Source organism: Salmo salar, chromosome 09, assembly GCF_965601325.2.
Source record: "Salmo salar chromosome 09, fSalSal1, whole genome shotgun sequence".
Lineage (NCBI taxonomy): Eukaryota > Metazoa > Chordata > Actinopteri > Salmoniformes > Salmonidae > Salmo > Salmo salar.
Genome location: NC_138299.1, coordinates 147,030,437 through 147,051,896, shown reverse-complemented (window position 1 = coordinate 147,051,896; position 21,460 = coordinate 147,030,437). Strand labels below are relative to the sequence as shown.

The 21,460-nt window shown below is 42.9% G+C and overlaps 1 protein-coding gene across 1 annotated transcript; it reads right to left on the bottom strand.

The window, feature by feature from the left end:
- Window positions 1-4,371: 4,371 nt before the first annotated feature.
- Window positions 4,372-20,209, bottom strand: LOC106613156 (galactose-3-O-sulfotransferase 2-like). The gene is made up of 4 exons (XM_014215147.3): window positions 19,920-20,209; window positions 11,231-11,341; window positions 9,588-10,395; window positions 4,372-9,273 (listed from the first exon to the last, which is right to left on the bottom strand). The coding sequence occupies exons 1-4, from the start codon at window positions 19,991-19,993 to the stop codon at window positions 8,245-8,247; spliced, it is 2,022 nt and encodes a 673-aa protein (XP_014070622.1). The 5' UTR covers window positions 19,994-20,209; the 3' UTR covers window positions 4,372-8,244.
- Window positions 20,210-21,460: the final 1,251 nt, after the last annotated feature.

Genomic DNA, 21,460 nt, shown 5'->3' with positions numbered 1-21,460 from the left:
TTTGAACGCACTACTACATGTAACATCATTGCTGTAAATGGCCACCAAGCTTTTCCTTGGGGATGTAGGTAGTGGTGGTGCACTAGGTGAAGGCTAGGATAGCTCCGGGGGAAGTTTCCTCAGATCTAGGGCCGACTATGGCCAAATTGAACTGCTCCCCGTCCGAAATTCACAAGATTTTTTATTTTATCTCACCTTTATTTAACCAGGTAGGCTAGTTGAGAACAAGTTCTCATTTGCAACCTGGCCAAGATAAAGCATAGCAATTCAACACATACAACACAGAGTTACACATGGAATAAACAAAACACCGTCAATAATACAGTAGAACAAAAGAAAACAAAAAGTCTATATACAGTGAGTGCAAATGAGGTAAGTTAAGGCAATAAATAGGCCATGGTGGCGAAGTAATTACTATATAGCAATTAAACACTGGAATGGTAGATGTGCAGAAGATGAATGTGCAAGTAGAGATACTGGGGTGCAAAGGAGCAAAATAAATAAATACAGTATGGGGACGAGGTAGGTAGATAGATGGGCTGTTTACAGATGGGCTATGTACAGGTGCCGTGATCTGTGAGCTGCTCTGACAGCTGGTGCTTAAAGCTAGTGTGGGAGATATGAGTCTCCAGCTTCAGAGATTTTTGCAGTTCGTTCCAGTCATTGGCAGCAGAGAACTGTAAGGAAAGACGACCAAAGGAGGAATTGGCTTTGGGGGTGACCAGTGAGATATACTGTAGCTCAGTTGGTAGAGCATGGTGTTTGCAATGCATGGTGTTTGCAACGCCAGGGTTGTGGGTTTGATTCCCACGGGGGGCCAGTACGGAAGAAAAAAAAAAATGTTTGAAATGAAATGTAAGTCGCTCTGGATAAGAGCGTCTGCTAAATGACTAAAATGTAAAATATACCTGCTGGAGCGCGTGCTACGAGTGGGTGCTGCTATGGTGACCAGTGAGCTGAGATAAGGTGGGGCTTTGCCTAGCAGAGACTTGTAGATATCCTGTAGCCAGTGGGTTTGGCGACGAGTATGAAGCGAGGGCCAACCAATGAGAGCGAACAGGTCGCAATGGTGGGTAGTGTATGGGGCTTTGGTGACAAAATGGATAGCACTGTGATAGAGGCTATTTTATAGATGATATCACCGAAGTCGAGGATCGGTAGGATGGTCAGCTTTACGAGGGTATGTTTGGCAGCATGAGTGAAGGATGCTTTGTTGCGATATAGGAAGCCGATTCTAGATTTAATTTTGGATTGGAGATGCTTAATGTGAGTCTGGAAGGAGAGTTTACAGTCTAACCAGACACTCAGGTATTTGACTTAGAATACGTGGACAACTACAGAGCTGTCCAGAGTAGTGATGCTGGACGGGCGAGCAGTGATCGATTGAAAACCATGCATTTAGTTTAACTTGCGTTTAAGAGCAGTTGTAGGCCACGGAAGGAGAGTTGTATGGCATTGAAGCTCGTCTGGAGGTTAGTTAACACAGTGTCCAAAGAGGGGCCAGAAGTATACAGAATGGTATCGTCTGCGTAGAGGTGGATCAGAGAATCACCAGCAGCAAGAGCAACATCATTGATGTATACAGGGAAGAGAGTCGGCCCGAGAATTGAACCCTGTGGCACACCCATAGAGACTGCCAGAGGTCCGGACAACAGGCCCTCCGATTTGACACACTGAACTCTATCAGAGAAGTAGTTGGTAAACCAAGCGAGGCAATCATTTGAGAAACCAAGGCTGTCGAGTCTGCCAATAAGAATGTGGTGATTGACAGAGTCGAAAGCCTTGGCCAGGTCGATGAATACGGCTGCACAGTAATGGCTCTTATCGATGGCGGTTATGATGTCATTTAGGACCTTGAGCGTGGCTGAGGTGCACCCATGACCAGCTCTGAAACCAGATTGCATAGTGGAGAAGGTACGGTGGGATTCAAAATGGTCAGTAATCTGTTAACTTGGCTTTCGAAGACCTTAGAAAGACAGGGTAGAATAGATATAGGTCTGTAGCAGTTTGGGTCTAGAGTGTCACCCCCTTTGAAGAGGGGGATGACCGCGGCAGCTTTCCAATCTTTGGGAATCTCAGACGATACGAAAGAGAGGTTGAAACAGGCTAGTAATAGGGGTTACAAAAATTTCGGCAGATCATTTTAGAAAGAGAGGTGCCAGGGCACCCCTGTGTTCTTTATAACCCTCCCACATCCCAAGTCGAGATTACCTCAGAAGACGGTAAGAACCAATACAAAATATGAAACATGTAAATGTTAAAACACGTATTTGTCAGCAAAATGTGGCCTATCTTGCCTTAGTAAATGTGGTCCATTTTGTCAGTCCGTATCAAAGGTTTCATGCAGTAGTGTCGATCAAATGAGTGTCATTCGTTGCTGGTTAAATAGTTAACATAGTCATGAACAGTATTCCAGGAGGCTACTTTAGGACTGCCTCGAGATAGCAAGGCTTGTTAGCGGTGCACCTGGCAACAGTTTCTCACAGGCACACTCAGGTGTGACCGCACATACATATGTATTCCCTCTAAATGCCAAACAGGCTATTTGTCAAACCCTGCTGTGGGTGTGTGATAGATGCGAGGCCAGACGTTGGCTTTGTGTGTTTCTGTTTGCTTAAGCCGCTACCCTTTATAGCAGATTTGATTGATGAGTAAATATTAAACATGTCCTGTCAAGCCATTCCTGAACCACAAGGTTTAGTGATTGGGCCTGCCTGCTGCCATGCATGCTTACACTGATACACACACAAAAAATCTGTTATTAATCTACTCAAGGAATTTGCATAAGCACACATACAGCACACACAACCCTACTAACAACCACACACAGATACAAACACATGTTCACCCATCATTCATGTTCTAGTGTAAACAAGTCAAAGATTGACACATGCATGCTCATGTTTGTTAGCCACCTTGTTTAATAAACAAATGGTCTTCTCTGTGATCATGCAGAAAACTATTCGGTACCTTTACAGATTGGGTCTCGGCACATACTAATAATGAACACTAGGTGGAGCTGTTGATGTACTTTAGAAATATAACTGTCTAGAACTGATGAGAAAGAGGGCTGAGATATCTATATATATATATATCTATATATATATATATATATATATAAACCCTGGAATACTGTTGCTATGAAGCCATATTGGTACTTCCTGGAAGGAGCAGTCCTCCATGTTTCAAGTACATAATAACATATTTAAGTATTTATTTGTTGTAGTGGGGACAGTGCATTTGGAAAGTATTCAGACCCCTTGACTTTTTCCACATTTTGTTATATTACAGCCTTTTTAATAAAATTGATTAAATAGTTATTTTCCCTCATCAATCTACATACAATACCCAATATGACAAAGCAAAAATAGTTATTTTTTTGCACATTTATCAACAAAGACCCCCCAGAAATATCACATTTACATAAGTATTCAGACCCTTTACTTTGTACTTTGTTGAAGCACCTTTGGCAGTGATTACAGCCTTGAATCTTCTTGGGTATGATGCTACAAGCTTGGCACACCTGTATTTGGGGAGTTTCTCCCATTCTTCTCTGCAGATCCTCTCAAGCTCTGTCAGGTTGGATGGGGAGTGTTGCTGCACAACTATTTTCAGGTCTCTCCAGTGATGTTCGATCAGGTTCAAGTCCAGGCTCTGGCTGGGCCACTCAAGGACATTCAGAGACTTGTCTCAAAGCTACTCCTGAGTTGTCTTGACTGTGTGCTTAGGGTCGTTGTCCAGTTGGAAGGTGAACCTCCACCCCAGTCAGAGGTACTGAGCACTCTGGAGCAGGTTTTCATCAAGGATCTCTCTGTACTTCAATGCTGCAGAAATGTTTTGGTACCCTTCCCCAGATCTGTGCCTTGACACAATCCTGTCTCTTAGCTTTAAGAACAATTCCTTGGACCTCATGGCTTGGTTTTTGCTCTGACATGCACTGCCACCTGTGGGATCTTATATAGACAGGTGTGTGCCTTTCCAAGGATGATCAATGGAAACAGGATGCACCTGAGCTCAATTTCAAGTCTCATAGCAAAGGTTCTGAATATGTAAATGTAAGGTATTTCTGTATTTAACATGTCTAAAAACCTGTTTTCGCTTTGTCATTATAGGGTATTGTAGATTGATGTGGATTTTAAAAAAAATCCATTTTAGAATAAGGCTTTAATGTAACAAAATGCGAAGAAAGAGAAGGGGTCTGAATACTTTCCAAATGCACTGTATTTGTCATTGAGCAAAGCTGAGGAATATTATTAGGACAAGGCTCCCACCTGTTGTCAGATCTGCACACTACAGCCCAACTGTATTCTGTTTTGCTGATCAGGTTGTTTTATCATACAAAAGTGGGAACAAACACAAAAGTAAAAACAATTTATAATTCATTACCCTTTTATTTGACCATTTCAATTTGAAATCTGTGCTTACCGAGTAAGTGGCAACATCACCGCTCACAACAATGAGAAAAATAAACGTACATACCAGACCACTTTAAAAGGCAAGTATTGTGATATAAGGACTCACATCACAAAATCATCTCTACATACAAAAATCTACATTTCACGATCATTTCTTTACACCTCATTTATATATTGACACTAAAGTGCAGTATGATTTAAAAGCACACTTGAATTTAAAGAGACTAATCATTTGGTCTTCTAAGAAATGTAATATTTTAATTTGATTCCCATTTCTGAGAACCGAGAGCTCCATTGCTCCGTCTTGGTAACTGAATATTTTTCCACAGTGGCCTACTGAATGTCTTTCAGTTACTGAATTACCTTTAGTAACTGAATCTCTCGGTTACTGAATTACCTTTAGACACTGAATCTCTCAGTTTCTAACCTTAAAGGATGAGGAAATTCAAGGAACTTTCTGCATGAGAGTTGATGTACAAATCTATTATTACAGAAAGTTACAAGCTCTGGCTCTCTTCAGGTAGGTAGCGAAAGAGTTGAGATGTGCTCTTAAGTCAAACATTTTGTAATGGTATTTCTGTTATTGCATCTTTCCCTTAAATGTCTACGAGAGGAGGCTGATGGGAGGAGCTATAGGAGAACGGGCTCCTTCTAATGACTGGAATTGAATCAATGCAACAGAGTCAAACACGTCGTTTCCATGTGTTTGGTACCATTCCATTGATTCCATTCCAGGCATTTGCACCGACACACACATTCTACACCTGACATGCCACCAGGGGTCTTTTCACAGTCCCCAGGTCCAGAACAAATTCATGGAAACATACAGTATTATACAGAGCCATGAGTGCATGGAACTCCCTTCCATCTTATATACAGCAAACAGCAAACCTGGTTTCAAAAAACAAATAAAGCAACACCTCACAGCACAACACCTCTCCCCATGTGACCTACTTGTTCTGTGTATGTACTGATACAGTATGAGTAACTGTTAGATGCCCACACACACACTTCATGTTAAGTTTTTTAAATGCATGTAAATTGTAAAATCTTTTGTCTGTAATGTATCTGTTGCCATTGGCGTTGACTAATGGGGATCCTAAAAAATTATCAGGAATCATGGCAAGACCCAACAGGGGCAGGCAATAGACAGGTCAAGGCAGGCAGGGGTCAGTAAACCAGAGGTGGGGCAATGGTACCTGATGGCAGGCAAGCTCAGGGTAGGCAGAGGTCAAACAATCCAGAGGTGGGGCAAAGGTACAGGTCGGCAGGCAGGCTCAGGTAGAGTGGTCAGGCAGGCGGGCTCAGAGTCAGGACAGGCAAGGGTCAAAACCAGGAGGGTGAGAAACTGGGAAAAGCAGGAGCTGAGAACAAAAACACTGATTGACTTGACAAACAAGACAAACTGGCAACGGACAAACTGAGAACACAGCTATAAATACACAGGGGATAATGGGCAACACCTGGAGGGGGGTGGAGACAATCACAAGGACAGGTGAAAAAACAGATCAGGGTGTGACATAAATAAAATCTAAATTACAATGAGCCCGTCCTCCTATAGCTCCTCACACCAGCCTCCTATGATGTCTACATGTTTAACACACCATCATGTATTTTATTCACCTCCATATTGAGCCACCTTCTCTCTGAGTAAAGTTTATATCAACTCAGAGAAATGAGACCTGAGATGTATCCTGTCTAAATGAGAGACCAGATGTAGTAAAGTGGAGGTACTGTTTGTCTTTTGGTGTTAGCAGACAGACAGATACAGTACCAGTCAAAATTTTGGACACACTTACTCATTCAAGGGTTTCTCTTTAATTGTACTATTTTCTATATTGTATAATAATAGTGAAGACATCAAAACTATGAAATAACACATATGGAATCACGTAGTAACCAAAAAAAGTGTTTAGCAAAAATATATTTTAGATCTTCAGTCGCCACCCTTTGCTTTGATGACTTCTTTTCACACTTTTGGCATTCTCTAAACCAGCTTCATGAGGAATGCTTTTCCAACAGTCTTGAAGGAGTTCCCACATATGCTGAGCACTTGATGGCTGCTTTTCCTTCACTCTGCGGTCCAACGCATCCCAAACCATCTACATTTTTTTGAGGTCGGGTGATTGTGGAAGCCAGGTCATCTGATTCAGCACTCCATCACTCTCCTTGGTCAAATAGCCCTTACACAGCCTGGAGGTATATTTTGGGTCATTGTCCTATTGAAAAACAAAGCGCAAACCAGATGGGATGGCGTATCGCTGAAGAATTCTGTGGTAGCCATGCTGGTTAAGTGTGCCTTGAATTCAAAATAAATCACCCACACACCATTGCACCTCCTCCTCCATGCTTCACGGTGGGACCCACACATGCAGAGATCATCCGTTCACCTACTCTGCGTCTCACAAAGACACAGTGGTTGGAACCAAAAATCGAAATTTGGACTCATCAGACCAGAAGACAGATTTCCACCAGTCTAATGTCCATTGCTCGTGTTTCTTAGCCCATGCAAGTCTCTTCTTCTTATTGGTGTCCTTTTTTGGTGTCCGTTTTCTTTGCAGTAATTAGACCATAAAGGCCTGATTCACGCAGTCTCCTCTGAACAGTTGATGTTGAGATGTGTCTGTTACTTGAACTCTGTGAAGCATTTATTTGGGCTGCAAATTGTGGTGCAGTTAACTCTAATGCACTTATCCTTTGCAGCAGAGATAACTCTGAGTCTTCCATTCCTTAGCGGTCCTCATGAGAGCCAGTTTCATCATAGTGCTTGATGGTTTTTGCGACTGCACTTGAAGTGACATTCAAAGTTCTTCAAATTTTCCGTATTGACTGACCTTCATGTCTAAAAGTAATGATGGACTGTAATTTATCTTTGCTTATTTGAGCTGTTCTTGCCATAATATGGACTTGGTCTTTTACCAAATAGAGCTATCTTCTGTATACCACCCCTACCTTGTCACAACACAACTGATTGGCTCAAACGCATTAATTAAGAAGGGAAGAAATTCCACAAATTAACTTTTAACAAGGCACACATGTTAATTGAAATGCATTCCAGGTGATTACCTCATGATTACCTCTGCTGGTTGAGAGAATGCCAAGAGTGTGCAAAGCTGTCATCAAGGCAAAGGGTGGCTACTTTGAAGAATCTCAAATCTCAAATATATTTTGATTTGTTTAACACTTTTTTGGTTACTACATGATTCCATATGTGTTACTTCATAGTTTTGATGTCTTCACTATTACTCTACATTGTAGAAAATAGTAAAAATAAAGAAAAACCCTGGAATAAGTAGGTGTCTCCAAACTTTTGACCTGTACTGTTCATAGGCCTACTGTACTACAGGCCTTACCCAACCCCAATCAGTTTAATCGATAGTACCAAGTATGTGCCATTCAAACTATAGTACAAATAGTACAAATTCTAAACCTCAGTGTGTGACAAGATCAAGGGGAGAGATTAGATGAGAGGGTTTATGAGATGCTACTTCCAATCCAACCAGTCAAGGCAGGACAGTCACCCCAGTTGCACTCTCCCTCTCCTTCCTACTCTTCCTCTTCCTCCCCCAACTCCATCCCCTCCACCCACACAGGTCCAGTATCATTGGGTAGAAACACTAGAGCTTATCCTAGTGCCACCAAAGTCAGCAAACTGGCCCTGTGCACTGCAGCCAGCCAGAGTAAGCATAATGTGCAGCGAAACATCCTCACTGTACAGACAAAACAGAGCCATTGGCTGTTCAGCTTAAAAAGACCCCTGTGCTCAGTACCAATGAGCTCCTGTGGATTGTCCCATTAGTCCCATAGTCTATGTTGAAAGAGCCCCACCTCAAGGTATGTTTCTGTCACTTCTATCTGCAGTGATTTTAGACAGGACAGTTGGGCGGGGGTCATTTTGGTTCTGGGCATTAGGGTTTCTGGGTCCACTCCTGGCTGTCCTACTGTGCCGGGCCTCCCTCACCCTCACCGGCCCAGCCATGGCTGCTTTGTTTGGGCTGACCTTGGCTGGACCAGGCTGACGTTGTGAGGCGACCAGTTTGGCGGCCTGTCTCTGCCTAGTGGCAAGCTCAGGGAACTGCTTGGTGTAAAGGGTGTCTGTGTACTGCAGCTCTGGAGTGATCAGGTTCTGACAGCGTGTTTTGGTGGGCCCGTCCAGCCCAGGGTTCAGGTTGTAGCCCTGGATGATGGCCGCTCCATACTGGAAGGGCTTCAGCCCCGCGTCCTGTACCTGCGACGGGTCCACTGCACCACCATCCTTCAGGCAGGTTTTGGCTAGTTTGGCACGTTGCTCCTGCAGCCGAGTCACCTCCCGCCTCATCTCCTCACGTCCCACCGTAGTGTCCACGCGTCGCCAGAAGGTGGCATTAAAGTGCAGGTAGAGCCGCCAGTCAAGGGCGTTCCAGGCTCTGATCTTGTCAGCGGTGTGCGGGGAGAGCATGTTCCGTGCGCGCTCGCTCCGGCTGTTCAACTTGAAGGAGACGATGTCGTCCAAAGACCAGCAGAGGGCGCGCTTGAGCAGGATCATGGATTCATCAAAGTACTCTGAGATGAGGATAAGGTGGAAGTCCTCCTCGATGGCGCCAATGGCTGTGGCGGCCCGCGTCTCCAGGTCACCGGGCGTCTCTGTGGCGACGTTGTTGTCGAAGCCAAAGTCAAAGGTCAGGATGTTACGGGCGTAGTGGTTGTTGGGCAGGGACGTGTTGTAACTACGCCAACCGTTGTCGAGGAAGTCATCCAGGCTGCGGGCCTTGTGGAAGGCGGGAATGCTCTTGTAGTAGATGAAGATGGACTCCATCATGGCAACAGGGTTCTTCAGGATGGAGAAGTAGAACGTGTCCTGGGGCATCACCTTCCTCACCTAAGACACAACAGGAAAAGCCCAAAACAAGAACAAAATGTGTTAGTGATACCATTTAACAATTATTGGTTACAATTTTTTTATATTTTCTGGGGAAAAGATAGTAGTAAAATTCAACTTGTGTTAGTCTGAACCTCTATATTATCTATGATGCAGTGGAGGCTGCTGAGGGGAGGACGGCTCATAATAATGGCTGGAACGGAGCAAATGGAATGCTCTGATACCATTCCACGAATTCCGCTCCAGCCATTATCACAAGGCTGCTCCCCAATTAAGTTGCCAGCAACCTCCTATGCTATGATGATAGAACTCACCTCTGGTGGTCTGAACCTCATGTGGTTGCACATGATGTGGAACTTTTTGACACTGCGGCTCCTAACTCCCTCCACAAAGTGTGAGGCGAAGAAGAAGGGATAGAACAGCTGGCTGTGCATGTTCAGCGGAAGGGCGAAGGTCAGATTGCGGCTGTCGCCATAGCGATACAAGATGTTCAGGATGGTGCTGCTGGCCGTTTTGTGCGTCTTTAGAAAGACGATGTGGTTCTTCGGCCGACAGGTGGAGGTGGCAATCCCCGGTTTCACCTCGCTTATCACCCCGGCAACTACAGAGTTGGTGCCTAGAGGGGCAAGGCTGTTTCTACTCTTCAGCTGATTGGTTAAGGGGAGCTGGAGAGGTTTGTGAGACAGGGTAGATACCACTCTGATAGCTGGGTGGCCCAGCTGGAGAACCACAGACCCGGGAACCCCCAAATGCAACTCATCATCACCCAGTGTGACTTTGGGCAGGGCTGCCTTTACTGCTAAAACTTTACCCCTTGCCTCTTTCCTGGAGTCTTTGACCTTATTGAAAGTGTTTGAGAGCTTTAAATGTTGGTGATGCACCTGGAGTCTCCTCTCCATTCCTGGCTCATCTCTGCCATCTTGATATTCGGCTACCTTCTGGTTCTCTTTGGCCAGTTGTTTAGGAGCTCCTTCCTCCTGTGACCTCACTTCCTCTTCTACGACAGGGGCGTGTGAAGAGGGGGAAGAGTTTTCCCAGTCACTCTGCTCCGTCGGGAGCGTTCCCTGGATCTCGATGGTAAACCGCACATTCAGGAGCTTCTCGCTCAAAATCTTATCGTTCCTGAAACCAAACAGAGTGTTTGACTACAGTTAGCCAATCACTGTCAGCCTGTTTCAAAACAAAACAATTATCCTGAACAGAGAAGTGGAATGTAAAAGCTTATTCGTTTCACCAAAGAAAATCTATTATATTAACAAGATAGCCGAGTGACCAGTCTAACAATGGAAATACAGTACGTCCTCAATGATTAAAGCCTGACGCGATCAGGTAGGACCATTGTAGTCAATGAGAGGGCAGATACGCGTGTGAACCACAGTCGTTTTTCTCAAAGTTGCCGGAATGCCATGTGAATCCACTTATATCAGCACATTTGTAACAGAATATACATTGCGAAACTTCAATTCAATCAAATAAGCCTCATGTAATTCGACATTCTCTCATAGTCCTCCATACAAAAAAATACAAATCCTCTCGCTTCACCTCTTCCTCTCTGGTTTCACTGCCAGTAATATAAATCCAGGTAGTATGAATATCTGACCTGATGGCTACAGATGTAGGATCTTAATTTGAGCTAGTTTTCTACAGCAGGAAAACGATCCTGTAGTAACAGGACATGTGAATTATTAAGTGGATTATAATTCATGGATTTTTGTAGGAGTTGATACATTTTTTCTGAAGGGAAAATCAAGTTAAAAATGTAGAAATGAAAATAACAAACTTCAGAAGCCTTTTTAAACCTCAAATATACTACAAGTTTTTTTTGGACTGTCACTCCAAACTCCTTGCTGTTCTGGTTGATGTATTCCACTAAGGGATCCATGTTGGAAAAGTTCTCCTGCAACAGGGTGATCAAATAGAGATCCTACATCTGTACGTACAGTAGCACCAGACTCACCTGGACTGCCAGACGACTCCTAGGATCTGGATGGCCACACAGAGCACAGTGAGGGCTATGAGGACCATCCATAGATAGCGTAGGGGGCTGCACAGCAGTACCTTCAGCCACCTGCAGGGGGAGGGTGGGGGGGGTCAACCACAGGAACCACATTAGAGTCTGCAGCGTCAGGCACATAAATATTACAGACAACAGAACTGATTCTATGGCTATAAACTCATTTAGAGAATCTCAGGGATATTATGTCTTTAACTCAATTCTAATCTCATTCTAAAGCTGTAACTTCATTTTAAAATCAAATTTTAAAACCATAACCATGAAACGTTTGTATTAAAATGAGTACTGATCCATGCGAGACTACAGAAATGATGTCTGTACTGTTGGATGTTTTTTCTTGAGGCTTAGAGGCCATGAATAGGGTGACTGCAGTGCATGTGTTTGTGTGCACATGTTGTGTGTGAGAGGGAAGCGAGAATCTCAATGATTTACAAGACAATCCAACAGCAGAGTGGAACAGTGATTCACACAAGCTCTTGCAATGTTTTCACTTATCAGGTGGCTACACAATGTACTAAACATCCTTTGTGTGGGCTAGTGTGTGTATTTGCATGATTTCCAGAGTGCATCTGATCTGTTTATTAAAACATACAGTACAAGCAATTTCAGTGTGTGTGTGTGTGTGTGTGTGTGTGTGTGTGTGTGTGTGTACTCCATAGAGGAAACGTCACTAAGCCTGTTGAATTGGAACGCCTGTGGCGTAGTGGTGCATTCATTGTCCTTTCCCATCTGTTTGTGGGCTTCATGTTCTAATCAGAGGAATTAGCTGCCCTGTTTGATTCGGCCCATTGAACTAGTGTTGGCTAGATTAGAAGAAGAAAAACAACAGTCCTAAATACACCCTCTGGGCCTCTCTGCCCATACTGCGTGTGTGTGTGTGTGTGTGTGTGTGTGTGTGTGTGTGTGTGTGTGTGTGTGTGTGTTACAACTACATCAGAGACATCTGGAACAACAGACTCACCTTGTCTTAAAAACACATCTGCCTTCGCGCCTGAATGATTGCCAGACAGACAGCAGCAGTTGTACCTCCCTCACTCTCTATCTCCCCCTCCCTCTCTCTCCCTCCCTCTCTCTCTCCCCCCCCCCCCTCTCTCCCTCCTTTCCTATATCTCTGGCTCCTCCTATCTTCTCTCTCACACATCCACCTGCTACTGTGTGTGTGTGTGTGTGTGTGTGTGTGTGTGTGTGTGTGTGTGTGTGTGTGTGTGTGTGTGTGTGTGTGTGTGTGTGTGTGTGTGTGTGTGTGTGCTGCCTGTGCATGTGAGCATGAGTATGTGCGTGTGTGTGTGTGTGTCCCTGAGCACAGTCCATAAGTGCATGCTGCCGCTACACTGTCCTTCAGTCGCCCCCAGCTGTTTGTCAGTGTAGTACATTAGTCTGGCCACCGCGGGGTTAAAGCATGACGCACACAGCACCAGAGGCAGCCAGCCATCACTGATGGGTCATCATCAAGACATGGGATGATGATGTCACTGTGAAGCCAGCTGATTGACTCAAACAGGCATGCCACCACCATTACTAAACAACACAACATATTACCCATGATCCTCTAATTCAGTTCCCCCTCTGGAAGCAGTTATTGGGCAAACTCTGATTGGCCCATGTCACAAATGGAGGAAAGGCAAGCGAGACAAACATGAAAATACCAGGGAAAGTAGTTGCTAGGCACATCGTATAACATTTGCCCTTAGTATACTGCTACATACTATCCTCCCTGTTTGTAGTGGTTTTACATTGAGCTCTGTTGCACATTGCTTGTGCATTGTGTCACTGACTAAATATGTCCATGCTAATCCAGTGGTTGTGCTACAAACATGGTTTGCATTTGTCTGGGAATCTGGTTGGCGTTTGATCTGTTTTGTGAGTGTACTTTCCCCTGTGCATGGATAATTCCCCTACGACACAAACAGAATAGGGATGACGTTAACGTTAATGAATAATGGAGTGAAACACTATGAAAGAGCTGGTTATTTTAACTTTTAGTTGTGTTACAACCTGATTATGAAATGGAATAAATAGAGATTTTTTTGTCACTGGCCTACACACAACACCCCATAATTAGTATTTTATTTATTTAACCAGGCAAGTCAGTTAAGAATAAATTCTTATTTACAATGACGGCCTACCCCGGCCAATCCCGGACGATGCTCGGCCAATTGCGCGCCGCCCTATGGGACTCCCAATCACAACCGGATGTGATACAGCCCAGGATCAAACCAAGGTCTGTAGTGACGCCTCTAGCACTGCAGTGCATTAGACTGACATTATAGGGGCTCCCGAGTGGCGCAGCAAAGTGGGATTAGGTTTTTAAACATTTTTACAAATTAATAAAAAATATAATGCTAAAATGTCTTGAGTCAATAAGTATTCAACTATTTTACTATGGCAAGCCTAAATAAGTTCAGGAGTAAAAATGTGCTTAAGAAGTCACATAATAAGTGGCATGGACATGATTTTTGAACAACTACCTCATCTCTGTACCACACACATACAATTATCTGTAAGGTCTCGAGCAGTGAATTTCAAACAGAGATTCAACCACAAAGACCAGGGAGGTTTTCCAATGCCTCGCAAAGAAGAGCACCTATTGGTAGATGGGTAAAAATAAAAAAGCAGGCATTGAATATCCCTTTGAGCATGGTGAAGTTATTAATTACGCTTTGGATGCTGTATGAATACACCCAGTCACTACAAAGATACAGGTGTCCTTCCTAACTCAGTTGCCGGAGAGGAAGGAAACTCTTCCGGGATTTCACTTTGAGGCCAATGGTGACTTTAAAACAGTTACAAAGTTTAATGGCTGTGACAGGAGAAAACTGAGGATGGATCGACAACATTGTAGTTACTCCACAATACTAACCTTGTTGACAGAGTGAAAAGAAGGAAGCCTGTGTCGAATAAAAAATATTCCAAAACATGCATCCTGTTTGTAACAAGTAATATTGCAAGAAATGTGGCAAAGCAATTCACTTTTTTGTCCTGAAAACAAAGTGTTACGTTTGGGGCAAATCCAATAAAACACATGACTGAGTACCACTCTGCATATTTTCAAGCATAGTGGTGGCTACCTCATGTTATGGGTATGTTTGCAATCTTTAACAACTGGGAAATTTTTCAGGATAAAAAATAAACAGAATGGAGAAAAGCACAGGAAAAATCCTAGAGGAAAACCTGGTTCCGTCTGCTTTCCACCAGACACTGGGAACTGAATTCACTTTTCATCAGGTCAATAACCTAAAACAGAAGGCCAAATCTACACTGGAGCTGCTTACCAAGAAGACAGTGAATGTCCTGAGTGACCGAGTTACAGTTTTGACTTAAATCTACTTGAAAATCTATGGCAAGACCGGAAAATGGTTGTCTAGCAATGGTCAACAACCAATTTGACAGAGCTTGAATAATTTTTTTAAGAATAATTGGCAAACGTTGCACAATCCAGATGTGGAAAACTCTTAGTGATTTACCCAGAAAGACTCACAGCTGTAATTGCTCCCAAAGCTTCTTCTACAAAGTATTGACTTTGGGATGTGAATACTTAAGTAAATTATATATTTTTGTATATAATTTCCAATAAATTTGCCAATAAATCTAAAAAGATTTTTTTTCAATTTGTCATTATGGGTTATTGTGTGTAGATGGGTGATAATCTTTTTTTTTAAATACATTTTGAATTCAGGCTGTAACACAACAAAATGTGTAATAAGTCAAGGGGTATGAATACTTTCTGAAGGCACTGGATAGGTTAATCCACAAATATAATTTTATATCTATCTTAAAAGACCCCATTTTCATGAAGTTGATGATATAAGCTTGAAGCCCATTTAAAAACAGTACGGGACTTGAACCAGGAAGTAGACGGGACTTTCATAGGGTATAGGACATAGGAAAGGATATCACAGTAGATTGTTGGAATTCTCCCAGGAGAGACAAAGTGTGCAATCGAGGTCTGTCCAAAGTCATGGTAATTACAGGGGAGGAAGCTGCTGTACTTAAGTCGAAGAAAACATTCTAGTGACCTTTTACCCCAAAGACATTCCTGTCTCTGCCTTCAGCTGAAATAAGATATCATGTTTGGATATGTCCTAATGAATTTTCCATTTTACCAGACACTAGTAACAGTAATGACAACCACTCTCTCCACATCTCCCTCCATCTCTCTCTCTCTCTCTCTCGCTCCCTCCCTCCCTCCATCTCTCGCTCTCTCTCTCTCTCAGTCTTTCTCTCAGTCTTTCTCTCTTTGTCTCTTCTCCTCCTTCTATTAGGTTCAACTAGTAGTGACACATTCCCTTTGTTTACTAGCTCTTGAAGTTTGCCAAACTCTAGAGAGTATGTGTGTGTTCTGGGCCAAGGCACTGCTCAGAACACATTTTTTTGCCACAGAGTCCTGGAAAGCAATCGCTAGCTGTGGGCTAGGCTTGGATACAAATACTCTGCCTGACTCCACTCACAACCCCTAACACACACACACACACACACACACACACACACACACACACACACACGCACACACGCACAGTCTACAGCCCTGTGGTCACATCCAGTTGCAATGCACTAAATAAAAACACACACTTTGAGTCTAACTGAAGGACCGTGGCACCCCCAAAATCCCTTCCACAGAAAGGGAGAAGAAGAGAGAGAGAATAGTTTATTCAAAAGTTGTTATACTAATAACTGAATTTGATGACATTTCTACATAAGTCACATACATGTAAGTCACTGAAGACCACCGATGTCCACGTCTCACTGAGGACCCCTACAGGGCAGCACAGTCGATACTAATCAAACTACATCACTACACATCAGCACAGACCAATATACACACAGCTTAGAGAAGGATAACTCATTCATGATAAGCAGACGTATGCAAACTCACTGCATGCAAACTAAGGTCTAGACTATAGTGTGATCAGCACTCTATCCAATTCCTCCACACACACACACACACACACACACACACACACCCTATGACAATACTAATATTGTGATATGAGTAGTAATAACAGTCATATTGCCAAGGTATTAAACTGAGCAGCAGGAGACTACAGAGAGCTAGATAAAAACCAGGAGGCCATGGAAGCCCATGGACATGAGGAATGAATATAAGGGCTTCTACCAAAACGTCTCAAGTTTTCCCAGGCTATGAAGACATCAGGAAATGGCCTGCCCTGCCTGCCTGCCTGCTGCACAGCTACACTCCTGCATGCTAGCCGACACACACACACAGTACACACACACGTGCCCACACACACACACACACGTGCCCACACACACACACACACACGTGCCCTCACACACACACACACACACACACACGTGTCCTCACACACACACGTGCCCACACACACATGTGCCTTCACACACACACACACACACACACACACACACACACACACACACACACACACACGTGCCTTCACACACACACACACGTCCCCTCACACACACACACACACACACACACACACACACGTGCCCTCACACACACACACACGTGCCCTCACACACACACACGTGCCCTCACACACACACACACACGTGCCCTCACACACACACACACACGTGCCCTCACACACACACATACACTACCGTTCAAAAGTTTGGGGTCACTTAGAAATGTCCTTGTTAATGAAAGAAAAGCACATTTTTGTCCATTAAAAAACCATCAAATTGATCAGAAATACAGTGTAGACATTGTTAATGTTGTAAATGACTATTGTAGCTGGAAACGGCTGATTTCTTATGGAATATCTACACAGGCGTACAGAGGCCTATTATCAGCAACCATCACTCCTATGTTCCAATGGCACGTTGTGTTAGCTAATCCAAGTTTATCATTTTAAAAGGCTAATTCATCATTATAAAACCCTTTTGCAATTATGTTAACACAGCTGAAAACCTTTGTCCTGATTAAAGAAGCAATAAAACTGGCCTTCTTTAGACTAGTTGAGTATCTGGAGCATCAACATCTGTGGGTTCATTTACAGGCTCAAAATGGCCAGAAACAAAGACTCCGGTATGCTGGCCTTCTAGGCAGAGTTGCAAAGAAAAAGCCATATCTCAGACTGCCAATAAAAAGAAAAGATTAAGACAGGCAAAAGAACACAGACACTGGACAGAGGAACTCTGCCTAGAAGGCCAGCATCCCGGAGTCGCCTCTTCACTGTTGATGTTGAGACTGGTGTTTTGCGGGTACTATTTAATGAAGCTGCCAGTTGAGGACTTGTAAGGCGGCTGTTTCTCAAACTAGACACTCTAATGTACTTGTCTTCTTGCTCAGTTGGGCACCGGGGCCTCCCACTCCTCTTTCTATTCTGGTTAGAGCCAGTTTGCGCTGTTCTGTAAAGGGAGAAGTACACAGCGTTGTACGAGATCTTCAGTTTCTTGGCCATTTCTCGCATGGAATAGCCTTCATTTCTCAGAACAAGAATAGACTGACGAGTTTCAGAAGGAAGTGAAACAAATTCTGGCCATTTTGAACCTGTAATCGAACTCACAAATGCTGATGCTCCAGATACTCAACTAGTGTAAAGAAGGCCAGTTTTATTGCTTCTTTAATCAGAACAAAGGTTTTCAGCTTGGCTAACAGAATTGCAAAAGGGTTTTATAATGATCAAATAGCCTTTTAAAATGATAAACTTGGATTAGCTAACACAACGTGCCATTGGAACACGGAAGTGATGGTTGCTGATAATGGGCCTCTGTACGCCTATGTAGATATTCTGTAAAAACAATCTGCCATTTCCAGCTATAATAGTAATTTACAAAATTAACAATGTCGACACTGTATTTCTGATCAATTTGATGTTATTTTAATGGGCCAAAAGTATGCTTTTCTTTCAAAAACAAGGACATTTCTAAGTGACCCCAAACTTTTGAACAGTAGTGTACATTCCCACAGGCATTTACAGTACATTAGATTCTCCCATATACTACTTAAGGCACTACATGTACACTCAGACATGATCATCCATGTACAGAAGCATACATTCACACAAGAACATAGCCTAGATACACAATGACATGCACTGACCATTTGCCGGCACTCTCCCTCCCTCTAACTTTCTACTTGGGGTTGAACTTTTGGTCACTCTCCCTGCAATTGATGAAATGGTCCTAAATGAAGTGAGGAGTTCTGAGAACCCAGTCCTATATGAAGGATTGCAGGCTTGCATGCTTTCCCAAGTCACATTTACGTCTCTAATAACATTTCTCAACTCCTACCTGCCTGATCCAGGCTTGACCAGTTAAGAAGGGAGTTGTGGTAATCTCCTTGGATGTTGATTAATATCTTATCGTGACACACAGCCCTAAATAAGGACTTCAAGGTCTTTCCGTAGGAGTAAAATATTTGTATTAGATTACATAGCAGTAGCTACTTGTGTGAATAATAATATAGCTATTATCTGTAACAGTAAAAGGAGAATGTATAGTGGTTGATTCTGTGTCCTTGTGTGCAGTAAGGTCCGGTAGCTGTATTTGGCTGTACTGATATCCTACAAGTTCTCCATTTTGTTCTTATCTGTAGGCTGAATTTCAGGATTGTTTTTCATCCATATTCTTAAACACTATGAGGGGTTTGACTATTGGAAATTGAACTTTGGGTCACTTTATTACACATCAGATTCTGCCTGACATTTAGATTTGTACCTGTTTTTTATTTTTATTTAACTAGGCAAGTCAGTTAATAACAAATTATTATTTACAATGACAGACTGAGCTGACAAGGTAAAAATATGTCTTCTACCCCTGAACAAAGCAGTTAACCCACTGTTTCTAGTCTGTCATTGTAAATAAGAATTAGTTATTCGATCTAGCAACCTTTCGGTTAGTGGCCCAACGCGCTAACCACTAGTCTACCTGTCGCCTCCGTTTATGACCCTTTCAACATAAATAGTTTCGTATTGAAGTTGAGTGTTTTCAATGTGCTCGCAGTGCAGTTTTGGCTTTAAAATTATGTTTTAAGAACACAAGGATTCTCCTCCGTTTTACTGAGTTAGCTATTTATTATTTCAGTAAGGCCCTAACACGCCAATTTACGCCTACGGCATCTAAATGGTAAAGTTAAATAATTTATGAGCTTTGTGGATCTATTCTGTATTATTTGTCGTTGTGATTAAATCTACATTTCTTTGAAACTTGTCAGCTTACTTCTATTAGAATGGAAATAAAATCATTCTGAACCCCAAAATATAACATTCACAATATCCATTAGAATAAGCTTTCTTAACTGCCGATTTGCGTGAACGTCAACTGTGTGGTTGCATTATTTCCTCTCCAGTCTACAGTTTGTGGTCAGTGTGAATGGGAGCAATATAACTATTTAATTGAAGGAAAGAATTTGCGTCTGACTCTTATTTTCCCAAAGTATGAGCACGTTGCCATCGGCTGTAGCAACAAAGACTCTAAATCAAATCTAAACAAACATCTCATCATATGGCACACCACTGTTAGATTTGGTTCGCTGCGAGCGTATGAAAACCGGAATGTATCAGTAGTTCGCTGTTTCGCCTATTATGGACAAGCATTCATTGTGGGCAATAGCATCGCCGACCAATAGCTTTCCAATGAACTATCGCTAAAGGAACGTAAAAAGAAACAAAAGCCCTGAAGAAGTCAGTATGAATTCACTTACGAGGCGCATGGTAAGGATGAGGTCAGGGAGAACAGCTCGCGCTCCTTGATCGATTTCCTTGCGGAGGGTGGCATTTCGAGTGTCTGTACCAGGAGGGGGGTGCCCAAGAACCCCGGTCCTGCATGAAACTCCGATCAACCCAATTCACTCTCCCAATAACCCCCGTCCCCGAGCCACAGACTCCCTAGTCCCCTTTTAGAGTAGGGAAGTCCTCCCGCTGCCGACTTATTGGCTCGACGCGCAGACAAACCAAAGAGAGGGAGTCAGAAAGGGATGGAGAAAGGGGAGAGGGAGGAGGTTACAGCGAAGGGAGGAGGCAGGAGGATGAAATCGAGAACAAAGGCAGTGACTCTTTGTCACCAGCCAGGTAGTTGTCACACCGTTCTTCACAAGGACAAAGCAATTACTAGCCTTGAGGTTACACACAACCTTGCTCAGCGTTAAATTAGATTTGTAGTCTTTTTTTGGGTAAAATGCCATTCATGTCGGATTATACTGTAAATGTTAGGAGGTTTGTCTTTTGTGTGGAATATCTAGGAACATATTACATTCATGAGGTGATGGTTGTTATTATTATAGCCCAGTAACACTTTACTGCAACAGGCTTATACCATAAAAATGCTTGACTGAATACATCCTTTTTGGAAGAAATCTGGTAACATAATAGCTGCAATATCCATAAAGATTTTTTCCAGCTGAGACTCTGTATTTGAAGTGGCATCAAATACAAAAAGGTTCAGAAATGTACTCCACTGTTCCAAAATGCTATCAACACCTTCAGGAAAAAGAAAAAATAAATAGCTATTTTCACAGGTTGTGACAAAAATAAGAGTGTGATAATTTTGCGCAGTCACAGACAGTGGCATACTGTATATTTATCAAACACGTCAGGGAGCTGTTTAATATGGGACACCATACTGTACGAAGGGGTAAAGACTAACATGTATCACCAGACAAAATGCTGATAGGTATTACGTCTGGATTTTGACTAGGCCATTCCAAAACTTCAAATTTTATGCTTTTTAGTCATTTTCATGTAGTGTTTTGTGTGTTTTGTATCATTGTCTTTGTCACGTCCTGACCAGTAAAGGGGTCATTTGTCAATGTAGTATGGTCAGGGCGTGGCAGGGGGTGTTGTTTTTGTGTGTTTTGGGGTTGGTTTATTTAGAGGAGATTTGTTCTAGTTTTCATTTTCTATGTTCGTTTTCTATGTGTGGCCGAGTATGGTTTCCAATCAGAGGCAGGTGTCTTTCGCTGTCTCTGATTGGAAGCCATACTTAGGCAGCCCTTTTTTCCTTTGGGTTTGTGGGTGGTTGTTTTTCGTATAGTCAATGTTACCTTACGGAACTGTTGTGAGTCATTTTGTTAATTTTTGTTTAAGTGTTCACTTTATACGTTAAATAAAGAAGATGAGCACTCAACACGCTGCGCCTTGGTCTGTCCCTTTTGACGCATGTGACAGTCTTGCTGCACTTCAGCTCATGGTGAAATCCCTGAGCAGTTTCCTTCCTCTACGGCAACTGAGTTGGAAAGACGGCTGT